The sequence below is a fragment of the Oculina patagonica genome, chromosome 1 (assembly GCF_052425735.1).
Source record: "Oculina patagonica isolate OP01 chromosome 1, crgOcupat, whole genome shotgun sequence".
Classification (NCBI taxonomy): domain Eukaryota; kingdom Metazoa; phylum Cnidaria; class Anthozoa; order Scleractinia; family Oculinidae; genus Oculina; species Oculina patagonica.
Window position 1 is genome coordinate 10005901 of NC_135758.1, and position 23332 is coordinate 10029232.

Sequence of the window (23332 nt, forward strand, 5' to 3'; positions counted from 1 at the left end):
TTGAATCTAGCATGACACAAGAAAAAACCGTCTTTCTCGGTCAGATTCGATTGTTTAACGAAAGATTCTTCTGTGCACAAGCTTTAGAGTTTCATGGAATGTTAGTTTCAAATCGCACTGATAGGATGAAGGAACCCTGTTTGGATTGTGTTGTTTGCTTGTACTTGCAAATATGCATAAATAGTACTCTTTTACAATTTTGCGTCAGAAAAAAAAAAAATTCTTAAAAAATTAATATAGAGACAGTTGTTGACCTTGCTGTATTGGCCATTCAATTTAGAGCAGGGTTAAAATTAGTTTTGGAACACCACCAGACAGTTTACCCCACGCAAGAGCACTTCAGGTTGTCAGGGGATTGTTTTGGTGTCCCTCTACTAATTTTTAACTCCAAATTCTAAATCTTTAATATTTATTATTTCTCTAAATTTTAATAATCCTTTGAAGAGAACTGTTTCCTCCCAAATATACCCAAAAATCACCTTGCGGGTGCCAGGAAAGTTCAGACCCTCTGAACTCCCCCTGAATTTCCTCTCTCTCCCCTCCCCTTCACTCTCACTTTCGTTGTGGGTGTCCTGTGCGTTCTTCAGGACGAGTGTACCTGGAGTCTACTTCTGCTTTTCAATATGGCGGCGAGAGGGAACTCTGTCTTTGCAAGAATAATTCGTCGAGAGCTGCCTGCCACATTCCTGCACGAGGATGATCAGGTAGTGTAAAACCTTTCTCTTGACTATATGTTTGCTAGGCCACAATTCAATTCATACATCACTTTTTAGAAACGGTGAAAGAGTCGCCAACAGGGACCGGCAACTGGTAAAATTACCGAAAGGGTAAACAGATAGCTAACGAATAACAAATAATTTTTTAACTGTGTCGTATTGTCATTAACATTATTGAGAGCTAACTGGAATAAGGCCAACCGGAGCCGGCTACATTCAGGCTTACCATAGTCAGTGTCTGACATTTGCAGAATTAATGCAGACTAAGAGAATATATTGTGTTACCTTTACCATTATTGAAAGCTAACCGTATATAAACAGGCTAACCGGAGTGAATAGTAGGTTAACCGGAGTGTGTAGTAGGCTAACCAGCTCACTCAGGTTAGCCTACTACGCACTCCAGTTAGCCTACTATACACTCCAGTTAGCCTGTTTACGGTTAGCTTTCAATAATGGTTAAGGTAACACAATATATTCTCTTAGTCTGCATTCTGCGTTCTGTATTCTGCATTCTACATTCTGCAAATGTCAGACACCGGCCAATGGCCTGCCACAGGTTAACCTTTATCCCTTACCTTTTACCAGTAAATTCATGCATCAATCAGCAGCTCTTCCCTGCTGGACTTTCTAGGGCACCCACAGGGACCCATAGGTGTTTGTTAAGATTGTTAAGGGTGTGGGGGAAATATCACTTTTATTCATAGAGTATTGCACCCCAGGGGTAAGACCCTGTTGATTTTTTCACAGGCTAGGGATTGCTGTGTTATGTGTGGTACCATGGACCCTGTGTTAAGATTTTTAAAAAGAAGTCAAAGAAGCTCTCTCCCTTTGTTTGTTTTAAATTCAAGGATCTGTAGGTTATACCATAATTATGAGTCCTGCAGAGTTCCCACAAGTTATAAAAATCCATGGGGCCTCCAGCCACTCAATATTGAATTTTGTTTGTATTTTGAGGTGCCATATCTTGCACACCCAATTCACTGTATTTCATTTGCATCCCAGGGACTCAAAGCAATTAAAAGCCATTCATCCTTCTTCATTTTGTACAATCACAGAGTTCATACAACTTTGGGTCTTATTGTTGCACCCAGGGGGGAGGGGATTTGTCAGAATTCCTCTAGCTGCCCTATACCCAGGGAGATTTGATGAGATTTGAATAAGCATTTGGAAAAAAATCACCTCAGCATGGCCCCTGGGGTAAAGCTGCTGATTGATAAATCAGTACCGCATTGTATTTAGTCGTAATCTCTTGTTCAACTGTTCAAAGGACTTTGTAAGCTTGCAATGTCCTGGGAGCAGGTTAAAAATTAATTTTTGTGGCCTGATAACATGAGACGGGCTGGCTCGGTTTGCCGAGATGCCTTTCAGCCCGGTACTACACGTACATGAGTCAAGCTAGCCTGGGATGGACTAGATTTGGCACAAACGATGGTTTAAAAATTTAGCACCGATGATTTTGCCGGAAAAGGTTCAGTGTAATGCTGTTGATGACCTTTTTCAGCAATTTGTTGTATTTTCTTCTACTCTTATGCAGCAACAACTGTTTTGCCTCTACATGCTATTGTGAAAGAAGAATATTGATTTTTTTTGTGGTTGGCATTGTACTTGGGAAAAAAATATTGGTGAATGCGATTACATGGAAAATTTTCATCCCAGCTAGCCGGGTTCCCCGCATCGCATTACCAGGATCTCAGCTAACAGGGCTGGCCCCGGTTGTCATGCAATCACAAAATTGATTTCTGTTGTCTTTAAGGTCGCGCAGGACCCTTGCAATCATTAGTATGTATTTATTTAAAGAGTATGCACGAACTGCCGGACGACTGAAGCCGACAACAAACGAAATATTCATGAGAATGCTTTTGTACAATTAATTACTAGTAATTGTTCTCAGCTTTGTTCCACGTGCGCTGGAACGTAGGGAATTATCATAATTAGATTCACAGCTTTGAATATATCACACGTTCTTGTAAACATTGAGACTCGGAAGGTCTTCGGAAGCCGCAAAACCTGCAATTTTGTGTCCAAGTTTTCTCCGCGGATATAGAATTTCAAGAGTTGATTCGCGAGGAACATAAACTTGGTGTACTCTATTGTGCTATGACTAGAGCGAATTTTTAAATTTCCTTCTCAAAAGGAAGATAGCACGTTTCAAAGTTTAGATTTCACATTTTTGCTCTCTTAGAAGCCATTAACTTGTAGCAAATTTGGAAATCGAAAATTTCGTTCTAGCCATAGCACAAAAGAGGTTATGATTTAACACTAGGCAATATAATCATTTAATTTGGTGCGCTGTTCTAGCTGAAAACTTGGACACAAAATTGCATCATCTGCAGTTAAACTTTTAAGGGCTTGTAACATCACAGACAACGGTCATCTCTCAGTAAAAGGACAATCATGATGTAATTCCATCATCCCCGAATATCCTTGTTAAATTTTAGAGGAATCGATTTTCAAAATGTAGTGAATTAAAGCTTTACAAGATAGCACCCCGTTCAAGAAATTTGGCTAATGAATTTATTAATGAGCAAGGGTCCCGCGCGACCTTAACAGACTTGCCAAGATCTTGGCAAAACCAAGCCAGCATGGGTAACTGGGCCAGACTTACTTTTAGGGGGACTAAGGGCTACTAAGTGCTATCACATGATTAACTTTTTCATTTTCCTTATTCCATTACATGTAGCCATGTGGGCGCTTTTTTTAGTTATTTATAATCTTCTTTTCTATGAACACATCATAACATGTTCTGATTGCCATAGGGTACATACATTAATTTCCAACCTCTGCATGGAGATCAACAAGATAGATAATGGAAACAATTTCTGTAAATTTCTAGTTGAGGGCCACCATTTAGGGCATTATTGGCATGTGTTTTCCAACATTCATTTGTAAACCTCCCAGTTTCTGTTTTGTTGTTGTTTTAAGGTTGACCACTCTGGTAGTGTTAATGTATTTGTTGTAATTTTGTTTTGTTTTTATTGTTACAGTGCATTGCAATTGAAGACATAAACCCACAAGCACCTGTCCACTTCCTGGTGATTCCAAAAAAGGAAATTAGAAAGTTGTCAGACACTTCAGAGGAACATGAGCAAGTACCTAATATTTCAGTCTTTTCATTTTATTGTTTTAGCAGCATAAAAAACATTCTACAAGATTTTTTTAATCCCTTTTTTAAATGCAAACTTTATAATATATGCTCATATAGTAATAGAAAGCATGTAAGTTTTTTAACTTTATTGCAACATTTTTATCTATAGTTCAGAGTGGTGGCCTAATGGTTTGCACAATGGACTCTGGATCCAGAGATATGACATGTGCATGTATTCAATGACCTTCTTTTTTGTAAACCTAATCCAATTATAGTGATTGTGTGCAAAATCATAAAAAAACTACACTGAACTAAACTGAACTTATTTGCCATGTCAAAAATTTATAACATGTTCCAGAATCTCCAAATAAAACACAGCATGCTTTGAATCCCCACCCCCCCCCCCAAAAAAAAAAGAAATTCCGAATTTCAAATACACACATGAACAAAAAATTATTTAATAAAAGGAATCCTTTACACTCTAGCTCTAGAGTGGGACTTACATGACACAGCAAACAACTTCTTCCTACATTTTCTTTTCATTTATATTTTATGTACACACAAATGATCAGTTGTGCATTATTAAAATATTATAGTAATAATAATTTATATACATTTATATAGCGCTAAAACTATAAATATTCTAAAGCGCTGTTTACTATATGTAAAAATAATATAAAAATATAAAAACTAGAACGAACCTACATACAAATCAAACTAGAAACAATGTGATTGAAAAGTTTAAACGCTTAAACACGAAATGCTTTCTTAAAAAGGAAAGTCTTCAATTGACTTTTAAAAGTCTCCACTGATGACGCTTTGCGAATGTCAACAGGAAGCTCATTCCACAGGGAGGAAGGGCTAGTAAGGATGGTAGAAGGTAGAGAGGGGAGGGGTTATAAATGAGAAATCAATGATGGGAGGGGAGGTCTTTTACTTTATATACTTTTATTTAACCTAGTATAAAAAAAAAACTAGTTAGAAAAAAAAAAAAACTAGTAAAATAATAAAAATAGTAACTGAGATCAAACATTAACTGCAACATATACATTATGTGTTTTAAGTGGAAGGTACCAAAATCATTTTAGAATTGTTATAATTATGCTGAATGCATAATGTCACCTTGAATCTATGTTTAAATAACAGCTCTTAACCCAACTTAAATTGTTTTTTCTATTACTCTACTAAAAACATTTTTTTTCCATTGCACTTGCTTTTTATGGCTTATTTATCTTTAGTATACTACAGTGGAACCCCGATATAACGATATTTGATACAACGATACTCCCGATATAACGATGAATATGTTAGATGTATGTCCCGGCAAAAGTAAAATGTATGGGAGGGAACCCCGATATAACGATTCCTTGATATAACGATATAATTTTACTGGCATATCGTTATATCGGGGTTCCACTGTAAATGCCTATCCATCGCTTCATTCGGTACACCAGAATCACAATATACTCCGTCGAGCGTGAAGCAAAAAATGGCTATAGAGTGTGAAGTGCAAAAATAAATGACAGCGCGAAAATCGCTTCACGACGCTCGACAGACTGCGAAAAATTAGGGACTGCTCATAGTCTAGAATCACAATTGTTATAGGTTCAAATCGCCGCATTGAAACCTGAAGTTTTTTTTCCAGGCTTTCCTTTTAACTGTGAAGTGTTTTCTTTCTTTATTCATGTTTTTTTGTTCATCGTATCCATTGCTTTTCAGCTCCTTGGTCACTGTATGATTGTTGCAAGGAAGGTGGCAGCTCAGAAGGGTGTTGACCAAAGTGGTTATCGTGTGGTCATCAACAATGGCCAACATGGATGCCAGTCTGTGTATCATATTCACTTGCATGTCATGGCAGGACGGCCATTGAGGTGGCCCCCAGAATGACTAGGTATTTTATTTCCATTCATCACTGTTTTTAGTAAAGGATACTACGATTTCCAGTTGAGTGCGACGCGAACAAAGTTTGGTGACGAGGTTTCAACATAACAACGGCATTGTTGTCAAGGGCAAACTTCTCTGTTTCCATTGGTAACTGTCGTAAACAGGTACTGTTCTTTTATACAAGGAGGACCTCTCGGGAAACAGAGCAATTTTTTGATTGGCTAATTTCGATCCAAGATGGCGTCAGTTTGAATTGAGCAATTTTGTGATTGGCTAATTTTTTTAAATTTCGATCCGAAATGGTGTTAGCTTTTGTCAGCTTTTCGAAGCGCCAAATGTTCCTCATTTCAGTGCGCGAATTATTCATTTTGCACTTGAGAAAGATATATTATTTAAAGCTGAAGGAATTCTTAAAGCTGCTAGAAAATCCCTGGAGTTGGAAAACGATTTAATTTCAGTTGAACAGTAACTCTAACGATGAAGGTGAAGTGACGCACGTTGAACATAACGTCAACTCTCAACACAAATCTGTTACCGTCGATATAAAACAGCTAAGGCATAATATATTTCGTTATTTGTTTCTTTTATCGTTGTCTCTGTGTATATACTTTTTATTTTAAAGCGTAATAAAGTGTTGCTGACGATATTTGTAGTGTTTGTATTTTTTTAAGCATCGAGATTGTCAAGCAAGACAGTTACAAAAACAAATTTGTTACCAATGGTAACAGAGAAGTTTGCCCTTGACAACAATGCCGTTGTTATGTTGAAACCTCGTCACCAAACTTTGTTCGCGTCGCACTCAACTGGAAATCGTAGTAATTGAGTGCATGCATTTTTAAGCTCATTCCCTAGTATTGCATTGCGCATCCTCACTATGCTTAATTTACGTGTGGCGACTCTTTCTTTATGGATAATGCTAGAGGTAAATCGTCATTTTCTTATCAACGAGTATGATGACGTATTATTTTTCCTCTTGTTTTGCAATAACTTCAATTCTGTAAAATGAATGTAGACCCAAACACTGTAGAATAAGTAACAGTCGTTGAAGACTGTTCACAGTCCCCTTTTTTTCCGTGAAGTCGTTGAGATCGATCGTTGAGTTCGACGGGCCGCCATTTTGGTTACTGAACACGAGCGAAAACTGGGGAGAGTGCAAAAAGCGCATGGGTGGGGGTGATGGGTGTTTATAGCGTAGGTGTGGGGAGCAATTGGGAATATAATCATGATGATATTGCAGGGAATTATTGCGTATAAACAAGTTGCTGTTGTTCCTAAACGAGTATGAGGACCACCCATTTTTATTTCAATATTCAAGTTTCTGTAAGATAAACAACCAATGGGCAAAGTCTGACAAAAATCCTAGTGCAGGTTCGATTTCAGATGAATGTCCTTAATGCCAAGAAAAGGTTTCTTACACTACTGACAATCGTTCCAACTAGGGAGAGTAGGGAGTAGTAGGTAAACTAGGGGGGAGTAGTTTGCTTCTCGTGGTTTAACAAATGGGTGCTTATTGGGGGAGGGTATCATTATCTTTATGCGTCTGAACAGTCTACACATACAAAACTAAGACATCCTTTTTTTCATTTCAGGCCATGCTCAGGAGCAATTCAAGACGTCCAAGTATTAACTGTTTAATTCCCAAGAGTATTCTAACCCTTAGTATGCCGATACACTTTCAAGCAGACAAGTAATGGAACACAATCGTTCCCAGCACAAGTATGTTGAACTTTTTCGGCGATCCACATCGTTTGCAAAGTTCTCCTCGACAAGCCTAACTAAACAATAGATGGACAATGTCAACAGTATAAAGCCTGAAGCTACCCCCCCCCCCCCCCCCCCCGCAAAGAAATCCTCCCAAATGAAAACAAGGCTGGAGCCGAATAAGGAGAAGAAATACGAATACATCTTTTATATAGTAGTGCCGATCAACCGAAAATGTCTCCTACCAATGTAGAAATGTAGAAAGTCAATAGACAACTAGCAACCCGCAGAAGAGATAGCTAACAATCAGGTTAACAGAAGGAACATTGATTTATCTTCAGAGACATTTGCATCCAGAATGTTACGTTATGTCATGTTCATGTCTTTATCTACAACTGAATTAATGAACATTCCAAGTAAACCTTCTTTTACATTTATTTTACAAAACAAAGCTTACACTTATATAACTAAGTAGTACAGTATCTGCATTACATTACATTTTAAATTTAAAACAGAGTAATCTCTTACTTTAAAATAGTCACTCATCAGTCTCGAGATCCTTTAGCATAGTGCCATATGTAAGCCATACATGGAAGGTCTATTTTTGTTAGTTTCGCAAAGTTCCTAAAAATGTATTATCCGTAAACAAAAATGTAAATATTGCTTGCGTGACTAATCGAGACTATTTTCTGCGAAAGTTTTAACAGCTGCTTTTGTAGGATATTCACGAATTTTAAACCTGGGTATAGATACATCATAGCCAGAAAATGTTAAATTGTTTAGCTTTGTTAAACAAACCTTAACTGCGACTTCAACCATCGGAGCTGAGAACTCGATTGTCAGCTTAAAAGGCCAGGGTCCCAGAGGCGTCAAGGACTCCATGGCTCGGGAAATATGGGGCTCCACTGCATCCTCTTAGAGCCCCTGTAGCTCTCAACGTACGTGGTGATAAGTTTGTAGCCTTGATTAAATACGTAGAATTTCACTATGTAGTATAGTATTACACAACGCTATTTATTTTTATGTATACAATTGCCATTCCTATTGTCTAAGACGATACAGCTTATTTTTGATAAGTTCATACGCCTGCCTAAACTCCAGCATGCCGTGAATGAGGTTTATATCAATTGTTTATTTCTATTTATTTCTTTTTTTTTTAATCCTAAATAATCATGGTAGATGCAAGTGACTATTAATACTAAGCTCTACCGTGGAAACCACAAAAATGTCATTGAGCTAGCAAAATATTTAAGTAATGACATGCTAAAGGGCGTAACTACTTGCGGACTGGTTGAAACAAAGTATACAATTTAAATATGTTTAAAAAAATCTTCGAAATTTGAACCGCACATTATTTGCATTATTTGCATACTACACAAGTGTTTATGTAAAAATGAAGCACAAATCATTCAGAACATGGCAGTGTATACATGTACAGAAAAGCCTTCTCCAAATTTATTTTTCAAAAACTGAGCATTATTAATCAATTTTAGAAAATAAGAAACTGTTTTCAATTTTAGGCTAAATAAGTTCTTATAAAAATGGGATCTAATTTGCAAATTTTAGCCTAACAGGTTCTTAAATGTTCGGTTCTTACTCGCGGGTTTTTACTGTATCACTTGAATACAGTATCCCCTTCTTCGTCGGGTTCTAGGACTGGATAGAGCTTCCCCGTAGGTATTGAAGGCAAAGGGAAGTTTTAAAGTCGTGTAGTAATAAAAATCATCAGTTCTTAATAAACAATTAGACCTTGCTTTCTCACGTCTCGCTTTAACTGCTCCAATGCTCACGTCTTCTCTCTTGAAAACTAAAGACTAAAAAAATAGCAAAAAAAAACGAAAAATGAGAATGCAACATTTATACATGTTAAGGTATGGTGATCTCATACAAGAAATCATGTAATCAATCAATTAATTAACTAACTACCTTATTGTTACTAATTTGCGCGGGACTTAATTTTCGCGATTTTCGCGATTTTTAAAAAATCGCGAAATTAAAGACCCGCGAAATTTTGTGTTGAATGTTTTCTATTGTATTTTTATGTTAATTACGTATTTTTTGCCAAATCGCGAAAATAAAGTCCCGCGAAATATGCCCGTTCCATTTTTGCGAAATTAAGTTCCCGCGAAAATAAGTAACAATAAGGTAATTAGAAATCGGTCCTTAATGCGACGTAGCAGTATTCATCCCAATAAACAATCCCTACCCTCGACAAACTGCACTGATTTAAAACAACATAATCCTGACAATAATGCTGTTAAGATAATGACAAGAACAGGGATATGGAAATAAATATTTTCTTCACATACAGTGTATGAGGACGTTTAGCTTACAGGCAGATCACTGCCGCTGAAGGGTCTCGACTGGCAGACAAATATGACAAGTGAGTTTACACGTCAGAAAAAAACAGCTGTTGTTTCCTTGTTATGTTCTGCAAATTGGCGGCAGCTGTGAAATTAAACCCTGAAAAGCAAGGTAAATTTTTAACGTGAAATATGATTCTGTAAACTCACTTTTATGTTCCAAAATCAAACGTCACGTTATCCCCAATCAGCATAAAGGGTGCCCAGTCCGCCACGTCAGGGTAGCCATTAGCTCGCATCCACTTCATGGCCTCGTGAAGACATTCACTGGCACTTTCCCCACGAACAAGGTGCTCGTAGAAACAATTCATGAACAGCTTTGTTGCACTGTCCTCAAGGGCCCACAATGCTACCAACACTGAGCGTGCACCGGATCCTAAAAACGCTCGAGCGATTCCAACAACTCCCTCGGCTCTGATCTGTCCGCTACCACTGTGACAACAGCTAAGTACAACAAGTTTAGCTCGCAGCCGAACTCGTGAAATGTCAGACATTGTCAGTAAGTAATCGTCTTCTTGAGGAACCCTGTTAGAAGAGCGCAGAGGCGAAAGTGCAATTTCTCCTCTCTCGGCATTGCCATGTGCAGCAAAGTGTACCAAAGACACTGAATGTATCCTTTGTAAAACGGCGTGCTTTGTTGCGTGTTGTCCTAGCAAAGGTTGAACGCGCAGCAGTCGACCAATCATTTCTGCTTCCTCTCTTGCATAAGGCAATGGCTTTATGTTGTCAAGATATCCCTTGTAAAACACCTGACCAACCTGAGGATCTCCCACTATCAGTGCGCCAATCTGACTGTGATAGTCCGCTGGACTGTCTTGAATCAGCTTGAGGGTCGTCAAAGAAGGAACGATGCGGATCCTGAAATAATCTGATAAGTGCTTCCCACTTTCATCTGTTAATGCTGCGAATGGAACTTGGTATAAACAACGAACAGGTACGATTATGATTTCTGACTCCTCAAGCAAGTCAGCCACCGGAGCGATTAACAATTTGTAATACAGAGACGGACTAGGCTTGGGATCTCGGCTTTCTTTGTCGTCATCTTCTATAAGTCGCAAAGCGGAAGCACCCTCTGCCAGAGATAACTTTGGTTTCAGTTCGGTGCCAAAAAATGATCGATCTTCGCATTTCTCTTCCGGCAAAATACCCAAGACTCGAAAGCCGCTGGAAAAAAATTGATCCAAACTGTCAATCCGTCCGTCCAAAGTGTTTTCGTTTACCCATACGTGTCGCAAATGGATGACTCCGCTCGTTTTGAGAACCCACAGAGAAATAACTTCATCCTTATCAGAATACGAAATATATATACAGGAACAGTTACTTTCTTTCCGGCTCATAATTGTTTCAACGTCCATCCATGATTCAGGATTACCAGAAACCATAAGTTTTTCCACAGAGTACTGGGTTGCCATCAACTCTGCTAGGGCTCTAGCCCTTCCCAGTTCCACAACACGAAGGGCTTCATTACATTTTCCAGCAACACAAAGCATTTTACTGAGCATCTCGTAGGGAGAAACGTGCACGTCCGAAAAAGATATCATAAACTCGTCGTTGTCTACCAGAAAACCGCGCAACTCTTCACATACTTTGACACTTTGAGACATAGCCGATAAAGCTTCCTGCATCTTTCCTTCCAATAAGTACGCCAACGTGAGGTCACAATGGCATTGAAGCACTTGTCGAGAATCTCCAATCTCGCCACTTATCGAAAGCGCCTTCTCGAGATGCTCTTCAGCCATCGCATATTCGCCTAAAGAAAGAAATACAGTTCCTAATTTTCTATAGGATGAGGCTTTTCCTTTTCTGTCACTAATTTCGTTTCTGATCGCAAGTGCTTTTTCGTGATATTCTTTAGCCTTCTTATATTCACCAAGTGATTGATACGCTGTACCTAGGTTTCCGTAACTTGCTGCTTCGCCTTCTCTGTCACCAGTTTCCTCACAGATCGTCAACGCTTTCTTGTGATATTGTACAGCTCTGCTATATTCACCAAGAGAACGAAACGCACCTCCAAGACTTCCGTAATGTGTTGCCTGTCCCTTTTTATTACCAGTTTCCAATCTGACCGCAAGTGCTTTCTCGTGATATTCGATAGCTTTGACATATTCACCAAGAGAATAGAATAAGTTTCCCAGGTTTCCATAATCATTTGCTTCTCCGTCTTTGTCGCCAATTTCTATTCTGATCGCGACTGCTTTCTTGAGATATTCTTCTGCTTTGACATATTCATTCCGAGATAGAAACATAGCTCCTAAGTTTCCATAAGAAGAGGCTTCGCTTTGTCTGTTACCAATTTCTTTCTCAATAGCAAGTGCTTTCTCGTGACATTCCTTAGCTTTAGCATATTCACCAAGATCTTGATAGACAGTTCCTAGGTTTCCGTAATGAGCTGCTTCTCCTTTCCTGTCACCAATTTCTTTCCTCATTGCAATCGCTTTCTCAAGATATTCCTTCGCCTTGACATAATCCCCGAGAGATTGAAACAAAGTTCCCAGGTTTCCGTAATCTGCGCCTACTCCTCTACGGTCACCAATTTCCATACTGATAACAAGTGCTCTCTCGAGATATTCTTTAGCCTTGACGTATTCACCAAGAAATTGAAACACAGTTGCTAGATTTCCGTAAGCCTTCGCTTCGCCCTTCCTGTCACCAATTTCTAAAGCAATCGCAAGTGCTTTCTCGTGATATTCTTTAGCCATAGAATATTGGCCTAGATATTGAGACACAGTTCCTAGGTTTCCGTTATCTGCTGCTTCCCCTTGTCTATCGCCATTTTGTATTCTGATCTTAAGGGCTTTCTCGTGATATTCTTTAGCCTTTTTGTATTCACCCAGAAATTGAAATACAGTTCCTAGGTTTCCGTAATCTGTTGCTTCTCCTTTTTTGTCGCCAATTTCTTTGTGGATGGCAAGTGCTTTCTCGAGACTTTCTCTAGCGTTGCTATATTCACCAAGATATTGAAAGACACAACCTAGGTCTCCGTAAGCCGAGGCTTCTCCGTTTTTGTCACCAATTTCCAAAGCGATTGGAAGTCCTTTCTCAAGATATGCTTTAGCTTTAACATATTCATCAAGAGATAACAGCACAGTTCCAATTTTTTGATAACAGGAGGCTTCTTCCTTTTTGTCGCCAATTTCCTTGTTGATCGCAAGTGCTTTTTCGTAACACTGTTTTGCCTTGACGTATTCACTAGTTGATTCAAACAGAGATCCTAGGTTTTTGTAACCTCCTGCCTCTCCTTTTCTGTCGCCAATTTCCATTCTAATCGTAACTGCTTTTTGAAAATATTCTTTCGCCTTGACATATTCTTTAAGAGAAAGAAACACAGCTCCTAGATTTCCGTAATCTGCTGCTTCTCCGTCTCTGTCACCAATCTTTTTTCTGATTGCAAGTGCTCTCTGAAGATATTCTTCCGCTTTAAAATTGTCACCAAGGGAAAGAAGTACAGCTCCTAAATTTCCGCAGTCTACTGCTTCCCCTTCTTTGTCATTAATTTCGATTCTGATCGCAAGTGATTTCTCGATACACTCTTTAGCCAAAGCATATCTACCAAAAGAATTCAACATAGTTCCAAAATGGCCATACGCGCCTGCTGCCCCGCCTCTATCGCCAGTTTGTTTCATGCAATTGATTGCCCTCTCGTAAAGCTCATTTGCCTCAAAAAACTTATCTTGCCTCTGACAAATTTTTGCGAGTCGTATGCTGAAATAACCTTCGTCAGCTACTTCACCGGAATGGCGGTATAAGACAAGAAGTTTCCTGCCGTATTGTATTGCATTTGTATAATCCTGGATACGACAACACGCCTCGAACGTTGTATTATAGATCGCGTCGTAAAATTGATGTACAATGCGCTCTTGTTTCCCGTAAGCTTTGCTTTTTACCAAAATCAAGCATTCTTTACATAACTCGATGGCGTTTAGACAACGACCGGTCTTGAGAAGAAAAGTGGCAACAACTAACCCTACAGCGATGGCTTGTATGACTTCTTCAATGTTGTTCATGACCGTTTCTTTTGTAAGCACTGTTGAATCAATAGAAAGAACCAGGATAACGATATAACAATATAACGTGTGGCTTTCAACGTTTTTTTTTACTGAAGCATTACGAGGGCGTTACCGTCTGCTTTAATTCACGTGAACAACGGAGTGTATCGGGTGTTAGAAGATTGGCATGGCCTTTTTTTAAGCTTACGCTTTTGGTAGGTGGTTATGCGTTTTTTCTTCAATATGGCTCTTAAACTTACCCTATATACCGGCTGCGCTTTTTTGAACTTCGAATTGGGACCGGGGAGAAGAGTGAGGGGGCTGATTCTACAAGTCCAACAGCGTCAACGCATGAGGCGTCACCGTCTTTGAGGATTGATGATGCAGTCATGGACTAAAAGCAGCAGAGCAGAGCTTGGGGTACGACGAACAAGTGGCTCAATGGACAAATGATTTAGTAAGTAAGTAAGTAAGTAAAGTCTTTATTTAACGAGGGTAGCATTAAAATAGCATAAAAACACTAACAAACCAGTGGCCCTCAATAATTATTTACAATAAAATATAAAAATACACAGAACAATACGAATATTAAAACTATGGATAAACTATGAAATATTACGAATAAAAATACAAGAAATACGAGATAAAATATTAAAAAGATAAAAAGAGTAAAAGTGTAACTAAATTACAGAATAAAATGATTTACAATTTTATTAGTCGTATTTATTAATAGAATTTATTGTTTTTCATTCCATTTCTTACATTTTAGTTTACTGTTTTGCACGTTCAAGTTTTAACGAGCTTTTGTACTCATCCGTGAAATGTGGTTAAATAAAGTATCTAATCTTATTTTATCTTTCAACAAAGAGAAGCTAAGTCTGGCCAATCAAATAAACAGTTCAAAAATTCCTTACAACAATAGGATTTAAAAACGGTTAATTTGATCGGCTGCAAAAGGACCAGGGCTTTCGAAGCAGAGTGCCAACTTCCTTGTTCCCGCAAGAGAAAACTATAAATGCTTTCTATTATTTTAAAAGGCAACCTCAATGGATTAACGTACACGTGCATCTGTAATGCACAGCTCTAAAAGAGGCAGCAACAACTTTGAAATTACAAATACGACGAAAGCAGGATTTGTTTTTTAAAATTAATTGCGGGGCATTACTAGAACGAAAACTTTAGGGGTCCATCTACTCCCTCCCTCCCCCACCCTTGTATATACCACGGTGGTGGTGTCAATTTGCTTTACGTCCGAGGGTTAAAATGGGAATATCATTGTAAAGTTCTATAAAAATAAATAATTGTGGAGCTTCACTTTTAGGCTTGGCTAAATCTATATTACTCGGTCCATGGTATAAGGATATACAAGGTGTTTCTTGAAGTGGTTGTTCAGGTTATTTTCACAATATCCTTGATTTGGTTATTTTTTACATTATGTAATAAATATCAAGTTAATGGTTTGTCATTCCTTTCGCAAATCCCTGATTAAGAGCATCTGAACTCTTTCGTGGTATTTAAATTTTGGGTACTGTTTAAGGTAAGTTTTGAAAAGGGTTTTGGTAAAACCACTACCTCACCCCACGCCGAAGATAGTCCTTAGTGTTAGAGAGCAACTTACCGATTTTAGCTCTTCTGACAAAAATAAACCCCTGGAAACAAAGGGAAGTATCGGGGACGTTTCCTGCAAAGTAACAAAAAATGCAAATTTAACATTTAAACCACACCTAGCTTCTAACAAGCTGTAACATCGGTTTGCCGGAATCATTCATTCATTGGGATTTGTGGACAACGTGCTGCTCAAAGATAGCGCACGTTGTCGTCATACGTCTCTGAACCAAAACCATCAAACAATGAACCCTAAAAACGTCCGAAAAGAAAAAAATAAATGCTTGAAATATACATCTATTCCAATTCTATGGTGCGGTCTGCGGAATTAATCTGCGGTCGTCTTCAAAAACACTAATTATGACGTCACGGGTTTTATTTTCCGACAGATGGGTTTCTTTTTTCATCAGTTTTTCCGAACACTCTACGATTATGAAGGCCAAAAAAGCATTTTTTAACTTGAAATATCTCTGCGATGCAATGTCCAATTGAAACTTCGGAATATGTTTATTTGGCACTAAATAAACACATTAGCAAAAAAATTGATTTTTCGGTTCATTTGACCTTTAAGAATTTTCGTTTTTTTTTCTGGTAACCCGTAATGAAATACAACAATCAGCTGTCACAAAAAAGAGAGTATGCAGCTAGCACTCAAAATAATTAACAAAAAATGGTAAACAGTATTTTGGTATATGTAGTGCTTTGAAAAACGCTGTACAAAACAGAAAATTCGGGAAAATGAGCTCCATCAGTGTAAATGAATCAACTGCCTAACTTGCATGTTTTCACAGCGTTGCCATTCGTCTATTTCCGTCACAGCTTATCATAGTTTGTGACAATCCGTCGTTTTCTATGTCACCCCCAATCATAAAACTATTTACATAACCAAACATGCAATTAACAATCTTTACTTTAATCGACATTCAAAGTACAGAGTGGCTTGCATAACTCAGTTGCGAGTCAACAACAGGCCTTTCCCTGAAAAATTTCAGTGAACCAAAAATACATTAATTTAGTGACTTTTAAGACCACAAAGCCAAAAAGAGCTCAAAGGCTACAACTACAATCAAAATCGACTGAAAAAGGAAGGGTTCCAAAACCTTTTTTTAAGTTTGTTTTTAATTTATTGCGTGTGCAAATCGGTGTCACTTAATGTTCTTTCGTAAGCCCTCTTGAAAGTAGAAAGCAGCCACCTTGAACCCCGCTTAATTCGTCCATACTTCCCGTAGTGAAAGTGGCGAAGAAACAAAGTTAACCATTATGGGTCATTATGCCCCAGTAAATAAGTTATTATTACATAATTACATGAAATTTTCGCGACACGTTAATTTCGCGAATTTCGCGATTCCAAAAATATCGCGAAATTAAAGTGACGCGAACAATAAGTGTCGCGAACATATCATGACGCGAATATTAAGTGACTCACATTATTATCAATAATCAAGAAAGAATAAGTTTAGTACTACTAAAGGGAAGAATTATCAATCTAAATGGATGTTGTCGTCAATTGACTCAAGAACAATAACTCATGCACGTACAAGCAAAACCTACTTGTAGACATTGTGAGAACTGCTCTGTTGTTGCTATGGCCGAGATTTGGTCCCGCCATTGCGTTTTTTAATTTTGACGTTATTTTTCCTTTGATGAAGTCGTTTTATTTAATTCAAGGACATTTAAAATAATATTGCCAAGGAAATGCAAGTCGTGTCTTACTCAAAAACGCGAAATTAAAGTGATTCAAAATACAAAAGTTTCGCAAAATCGCGGAATTTAAGTGTCGCGAAATATGCGCACCTCAAAATCGCGAAATAAACGTGTCGCGAAAATTTCATGTAATAAGGTACTAATAGCCGTCACAAACAACGAAAATTAGTAACCGGAGTCTTGCAATATGTTTGCTAACAATGACCTTCAGTAAGATACATAACAACAGCGAGATTCCATAAACTTGCGATGCAGAGGGTTCTGAATCCCAGTTCTATTGTTTATTTGTTATGATTCCCAGTCCAGGTGACCCAAATCACATTAATTTTTCTCAGTGAAAATTTGCCCAAAACCCAGTTCCCAAAATTTCAGAGATGAACCTCTATTTCGTTGATATGAACACTTTTTACTTGATATACAATACTTAATGACTTGCTATAGTTTGTTTTTAATTTTGGTAAACCACGCATCGCAAAGCTAGTTAAAATCCAAATCATCAATGCAAAAAATTGGCGCGTTCCGTGCAGGAACAGTGCGCCTTCGACAAAAATGTAACGAAAAACCAAAATTAATCTGACAGCGGCGTTTCCATGCAAAAACAAGGTCAAATGCAAATTGTTCTACAATTCAGTCGTTCAAAATTTCTCAGTACTGAAATATAACGAAAGAACAGGTTCAATGATCAAGTACCTTGGGAAAATAATATAACATTAAAACGCCCTTACATCCTTCACTATTTCAGCTTCGCTTTTTGTTACAGACGAGGTAGTCCTAGACATTCCTAGACATTGAATATTCGCATACTTTCTTGTTTATTTAGCAAATTTAAAAGCTCGTGGTTACATTTCATGAACCTCGCATTGTCGGTTCTACAATTCTTTTGTGTTGCTCTGTTTAAATTCTTCATTCCCATTGTTGAAGTTTTTGAATTATATTCATTTTAGAAAGTTCGCGATTTTACCGATTTTACCGATTTCCGTACATACTACGACACAATGAGCTTTGGAAAGCGAAGCTGCGAACTTATCGGGGCAAAATTAATTCCCCACAATCGCATCACCCAAATAAGCAATGACTACTGAAGTAAGGTTGACTGAATTTTAAATAAGCAGAAAAAAAAGTTAACAATTTCTTCCGCGAGCAGCCTTCTTACAATCAAAATGCAACAGAAATTAATATCAGCGAAATCGACAAGGTCAAATTCAACCTGAGTTGCGTGTTAGGCTCCCATTTCATTCAGTGCTAATTAACAAAAGAAAATACAAACGCAATACTAAAGTTGTCAAAGTACCACAGAGAAAATGCGTTGGGTTTAACTGCCAAACAAATCGTATTGTGTACAGCTTCATTTTTTCAATACGAAGTATTCCTTAGATGGCGAATCAGCCCCTTCTTTGCTTATTTCTTTGTTTACAATTCAGTTTCTCGCATGGTTTCTCCGACAAAAACAAAAGCTACCGTTTTCCTTGAATTGCCCCGCTATAATTCTTCATTCCTTCTTCAAAAACAGGAAGTTGCTCATATTATAAAGTTTTCTGGCGTTATTTGTATCGATTTTCGTCATTTCGCACTTCTTTTAGTAGAAAATCACAAAACCAAACAATCCCTCTACGCTATAATCCCAGAAATCCGAATGATCGACTTCACAGTGCTATGAGCGCGTTCTTATTCTGTTCTGCATATATTGGATTCAAAAGAAAGTAAATGCAGCCTCGCGCCTTCTAAGCCTGGTTAACCCGTAAACGGTTAGACCATGCAGTATAAATCAACTGTACTTACCAAGCTCGCTTTGCCAAGTGAAACTGCGAATTGAGTCGGGTCTTTCCTGACTCACCACCAGCAAAAACAATGATCATGAATGATTATCATAACAAATGATTATCATTGGACAACGCTGATTATCATATTTCGTCACACAAAGAACTATTTTTCTCGGAAATACCGGCGATGATTCCGAGAAATATGAGTTGTTTACCACTTGCCAAAAAATTCCGGGAATTTCGGTTGGGATTTAAATGGTAATGGTTTGCCCAAAAGTAAATTTTCAAAATAAACGGAACGTCTTGAAAGGTAGTCCAAAATGACCAACCGGGGGATGCACACAATTTGTACGGGGAAAAGGTCGGCAGGGGTATTTTGCAGAACGCAGAACACAGAACACAGAACACAGAACACAGAACACAGAACACAGAACGTAAAACGCAAAACGCAGAACGCAGAACGCAGAACGCAGAACACAGAACGCAGAATGCAGAACGCAGAATGATGCCCTAACCAACAAATAAAAGCTAACCGCAAGCAAACCAGGGTGAAGCCCCCCCCCCCCCCCCTCCTCCATTACTTCTGTTTGAGCGCCCAAGATTGTTCAATAACAGAACAAAATTTGTTTTTTACATTAACTTTTTGACAAATAAGAGGGCTACAAACACTTTGTAGCCCTCTAGCTAGATGGCCCTTTATCTTCTTTACACAGTCAAAGTAGCGCTTAAAATAAGATGGCGCACCCTAGGTAAGACCTTCTTGTCACTGACATTCTATTACAGCAAGCCTAATGGTACAGCTGAAAAAATAATGTAATTTAAGTAAAGCTTTTACTAGTCGGAAAATTCTTTGCCATGGCAATTTTAAAAGAGGTCAAAATACTGTATTTTGGACAGTTAAAGCTAAAAAAGTATAGAGTTCAAAGCACCTTAAATTTATGTTAAAATAACAGCTCTTGACCCTACTAAACTTTTTTTCTATTACCCTACTAAAAATAGTTTTTATGTTTTTGGGAGCATGCGTGGCCAAGTGATTTAGGGCGCTGGTGTTGTAATCCGGAGGTCCAGGGTTCAAAACCTCCACCCTGCCACTAGCTGGATTTGTTTTCGGTCGTCCCGAGTCCAAATCCTCGGTCACGCTTTGTATTTAGCCAACTGGTCTGCCTCCTGCCAGTTGGGAATTTTAATCATGTTATGTTCATTTAGAATATCTGTTTCCTCTGTTTCAGTGGCATGCCTACAAAGTAGCTATCTCGAGGCTAAGTGCATGACCACTATAAACAGCATTGATATTTTTTTACCTTTTTTCAGTATACCAAATGCCTATCCATCACTTCAAAAGTAGTGCTTTACTCCGTACACCAGAATCACAAATGTTATGGGTTCAAATCGCGTTGAAACCAGGATTTTCTTTTAACTGTGATTTTTTTTCTTTCTTTATGCATGTTTTTTTCAACTTATCCATTGCCCTTCAGCTCCTTGGTCACTGTATGATTGTTGCAAGGAAGGTGGCAGCTCAGAAGGGTGTTGACCAAAATGGTTATCGTGTGATCATCAACAATGGCCAACATGGATGCCAGTCTGTGTATCATATTCACTTGCATGTCATGGCAGGACGGCCATTGAGGTGGCCCCCAGAATGACTAGGTAATTTATTTCCATTCATCACTGTTTTAAGTAAAGAACAATTGAGTTCATGGATTTTTAAGCTCATTCCCCAGTATTACATTGCGTATCCTCCCTGCGCTTAATTTACGTGTGGCGACTCTTTCTTAATGGATAATGCTAGAGGTAAATCGTCATTTTCTTATTAACGAGTATGATGACGTATTATTTTTCCTCATGTATTGCAATAACTTTCATTCTGTAAAATAAATATTCCCAGTGTAGAATAAGAAACAGTCGTCGAAGTCGGTCGCGGAGATCGATCGTTAAGTTCGACAGGCTGCCAACTTGGTTCCTGCACACGAGCGAAAACTGGGGAGAGTGCAAAAAGCGCATGGGTAGGGGTGCGGGGTGTTTATAGCGTAGGGGTGGGGAGCAAAAAAATTTCAATTTGGCAAGCAATTGGGAATATAATCATGATGATTTTACAGGGAGTTATTGCGTATAAACAAGGTGCTGTTGTTCCTAAACGAGTATGAGGTCCACCCATTTTTATTTCAAAATTCAAGTTTCTGTAAGATAAACAACCAATGAGCAAAGTCTGACAAAAATCCTAGTCAGGTTCGATTTCAGATGAATGTCCTTAATGCCAAGAAAAGGTTTCTTACACTACTGACAATCGTTCCAACTAGGGAGAGTAGAGAGTAGTAGGGAGACTAGGGGAAATAGTTTGCTTCTCGTGGTTTAACAAATGGGTGCTAATTTGAGGAGGGTGTGATTATCTCGATGCATCTGAACAGTCTACACATACAAAACTAAGACATTCTTTTTTCCATTTCAGGCCATGCTCAGGAGCAATTCAAGACGTCCAAGTATTAACTGTTTAATTGCCAAGAGTATTCTAACCCTTTACTATACCGATACACTTTCAAGCAGACAAGTAATGAAACAAAATCGTTCCCAGAACAAGTATGTTGAACTTTAGCGGCGATCTGCATTGTTTGCAAGGCTCTTCTCGAAAGGCCTAACTAAACAATAGATAAACAACATCAACAGTATGATACCTGAAGCTTCGCGAAGTTCCTAAAAATGTATTATCCGTAAACAAAAATGTAAATATTGCCTGCGTGACTAATTGAGACTATGTTCTGCGAAAGTTTTAACAGTTGCTTTTGTAGGATATTCACGAATTTTTAACCTGGGTATTGATAGCCAGAAAATTGTAAATTGTTTAGGTTTGTTAACCAAACCTTAACTGCAACATCAACCATCGGAGCTGAGGACTCCATTGTCAGCTTAAAAGGTCAAGGTCCCAGAGGCGTTAAGGGCTCCACTGCATCCTCTTAGAGCCCCTGTGCTCTTTTGGGACCCTGAATAAATATCTCTTTCAAAAAGAGATGACATAACCTTTCATTCAATGCTCAATATGCCTGTTCAATAAACTCTCAACGTACGTGGTGATAAGTTTGTAACCTGGATTAGATACGTAGAATTTTACTGTGTAGTATAGTATTACACAGCGCTATTTATTTTTATATATACAATTTCCATTCCTATTGGCTAAGACCATACAGCTTATTTTTGATAAGTTCATACGACTGCATGCCCTGAAGAAGGTTTATATCAATTGTTTTAATTCTATTTATTTCATGGTTAATACTTATCTCTCCTTGGAAACCACAAAATATCATTGAGTTACCAAAATATGTAACAAATGACATGCGAAACTGCGTAGCCACTTGCGGACGGTTTGAAACAAAGTATACAATTAAAGTATGTTAAAAAAAAATTGAACCACACAACACATACAGTATTAAATAAATGGCATGCAATACATGCAGAAGCGATGACGTTTCACAAGGGGTCTTACATAATGTTGAGAAAATTTGTCAAAAACTTAACGTAAATAAAAGTAGCTGACGCCTTGTGCGTGATTTTAAAAGACTATTATCCAACTGCAGCTTACATTTTTTAAACCTAAGAAGTAATGTTAGTGATCGTATAAATAGCATAGCCTGAGGATCTGATGGAATTCAAATAAATACAGTAGTTTTGAATTCACAGCTCAAGGTTGCAAAGCTAAAAATGCATTTCCTTCGTAGATTTGCTCAAATGTACAACAGTAATATTTTATTTGATATTTTTTTTTTAGATTTCCATATGTTGTGTCAAAAAAGATTGCGTTATATTATAGCGTGACTTCCGATAAACGGCATACGATACGCGGGAGCTAGGTTTAAAGCTGCAAGAAAGGTCAAACGGTCTCTTGCTCACAGCGGCCCTGTATTTTCTAAATATTAGAAATTTCTGTCTACTAAATCTGATAGATACAATCATAAAAGATTTAATCTCTTTCGTTTATACATTGTAGTGTTCCATTCTAACTGCACGGGAGTACTTTGCTCTTGTGTTCTAAGCGGCGATTTCTTGTTAATTTAAAATCAATTTCTGTTCGATTGCGCTATACTCTATTTTCCAATTGCCCATAATGCACTTTGTTTGCCCCCCAAATTTTGCATAAACTATTGTTTTGGAAATATGCAGTCCTCCCAAGAGAATTTGAAAACAATACTTTATGCAAAATTTGGGGGGCAAACAAAGTGTATTATGAGCAATTGGAAAATAGAGAATTAGAAATAATGTATATTTTTCCGCAGAAATTAAGAACTTATTAAAAACCTAAATAGCCAAAATTTGTGTTAACTACCGTGTATGTAAGAACCTGTTAAGGCTAACCTGGAAAAATTAGGTTCTTACTCGCGGGTTTTTAAGCGATGACGTGTAACTGATGACGTCATCGCTTATTACCATCGCACGACGGGTTCTTATATTCTGTTGTCTATTTAGTAAACTATTCCACACTCCATCCATTGTCACACCACAATAAGATTGGGGATAAATTTGGCGATCCGACAACGGTCAT

At 38.0% G+C, this 23332-nt stretch overlaps 2 protein-coding genes across 3 annotated transcripts; one reads left to right on the forward strand and one right to left on the reverse strand.

The window, feature by feature from the left end:
* Positions 1-620: 620 nt before the first annotated feature.
* LOC144656579 (adenosine 5'-monophosphoramidase HINT1-like) lies at positions 621-22094 on the forward strand. 2 transcript variants are annotated; one of them, XM_078516808.1, is made up of 4 exons: positions 621-704; positions 3701-3805; positions 20280-20451; positions 21251-22094. In XM_078516808.1, exons 1-3 carry the CDS (start codon positions 624-626, stop codon positions 20445-20447), a joined length of 354 nt encoding a protein of 117 aa, XP_078372934.1. In that variant the 5' UTR covers positions 621-623; the 3' UTR covers positions 20448-20451; positions 21251-22094. The 2 variants fall into 2 exon arrangements, with proteins under 2 accessions (XP_078372934.1, XP_078372928.1); XM_078516802.1 differs by lacking the exons at positions 20280-20451; positions 21251-22094 and adding exons at positions 5521-5692; positions 7275-9180.
* LOC144655780 (uncharacterized) lies at positions 8032-18869 on the reverse strand. The gene is made up of 4 exons (XM_078516028.1): positions 18824-18869; positions 15354-15416; positions 9900-13773; positions 8032-9200 (listed from the first exon to the last, which is right to left on the reverse strand). Exon 3 carries the CDS (start codon positions 13751-13753, stop codon positions 9902-9904), a length of 3852 nt encoding a protein of 1283 aa, XP_078372154.1. The 5' UTR covers positions 13754-13773; positions 15354-15416; positions 18824-18869; the 3' UTR covers positions 8032-9200; positions 9900-9901.
* Positions 22095-23332: the final 1238 nt, after the last annotated feature.

Bases quoted from the DNA above. Each gene is read 5' to 3' on its own strand.
- LOC144656579 (XM_078516808.1), top strand. From the start codon at position 624: ATGGCGGCGAGAGGGAACTCTGTCTTTGCAAGAATAATTCGTCGAGAG. The intron at 705-3,700 runs GTAGTGTAAAAC...TTATTGTTACAG, and splicing joins TCCTGCACGAGGATGATCAG to TGCATTGCAATTGAAGACAT. The intron at 3,806-20,279 runs GTACCTAATATT...ATTGCCCTTCAG, and splicing joins CTTCAGAGGAACATGAGCAA to CTCCTTGGTCACTGTATGAT.
- LOC144655780 (XM_078516028.1), bottom strand. From the start codon at position 13,753: ATGAACAACATTGAAGAAGTCATACAAGCCATCGCTGTAGGGTTAGTT.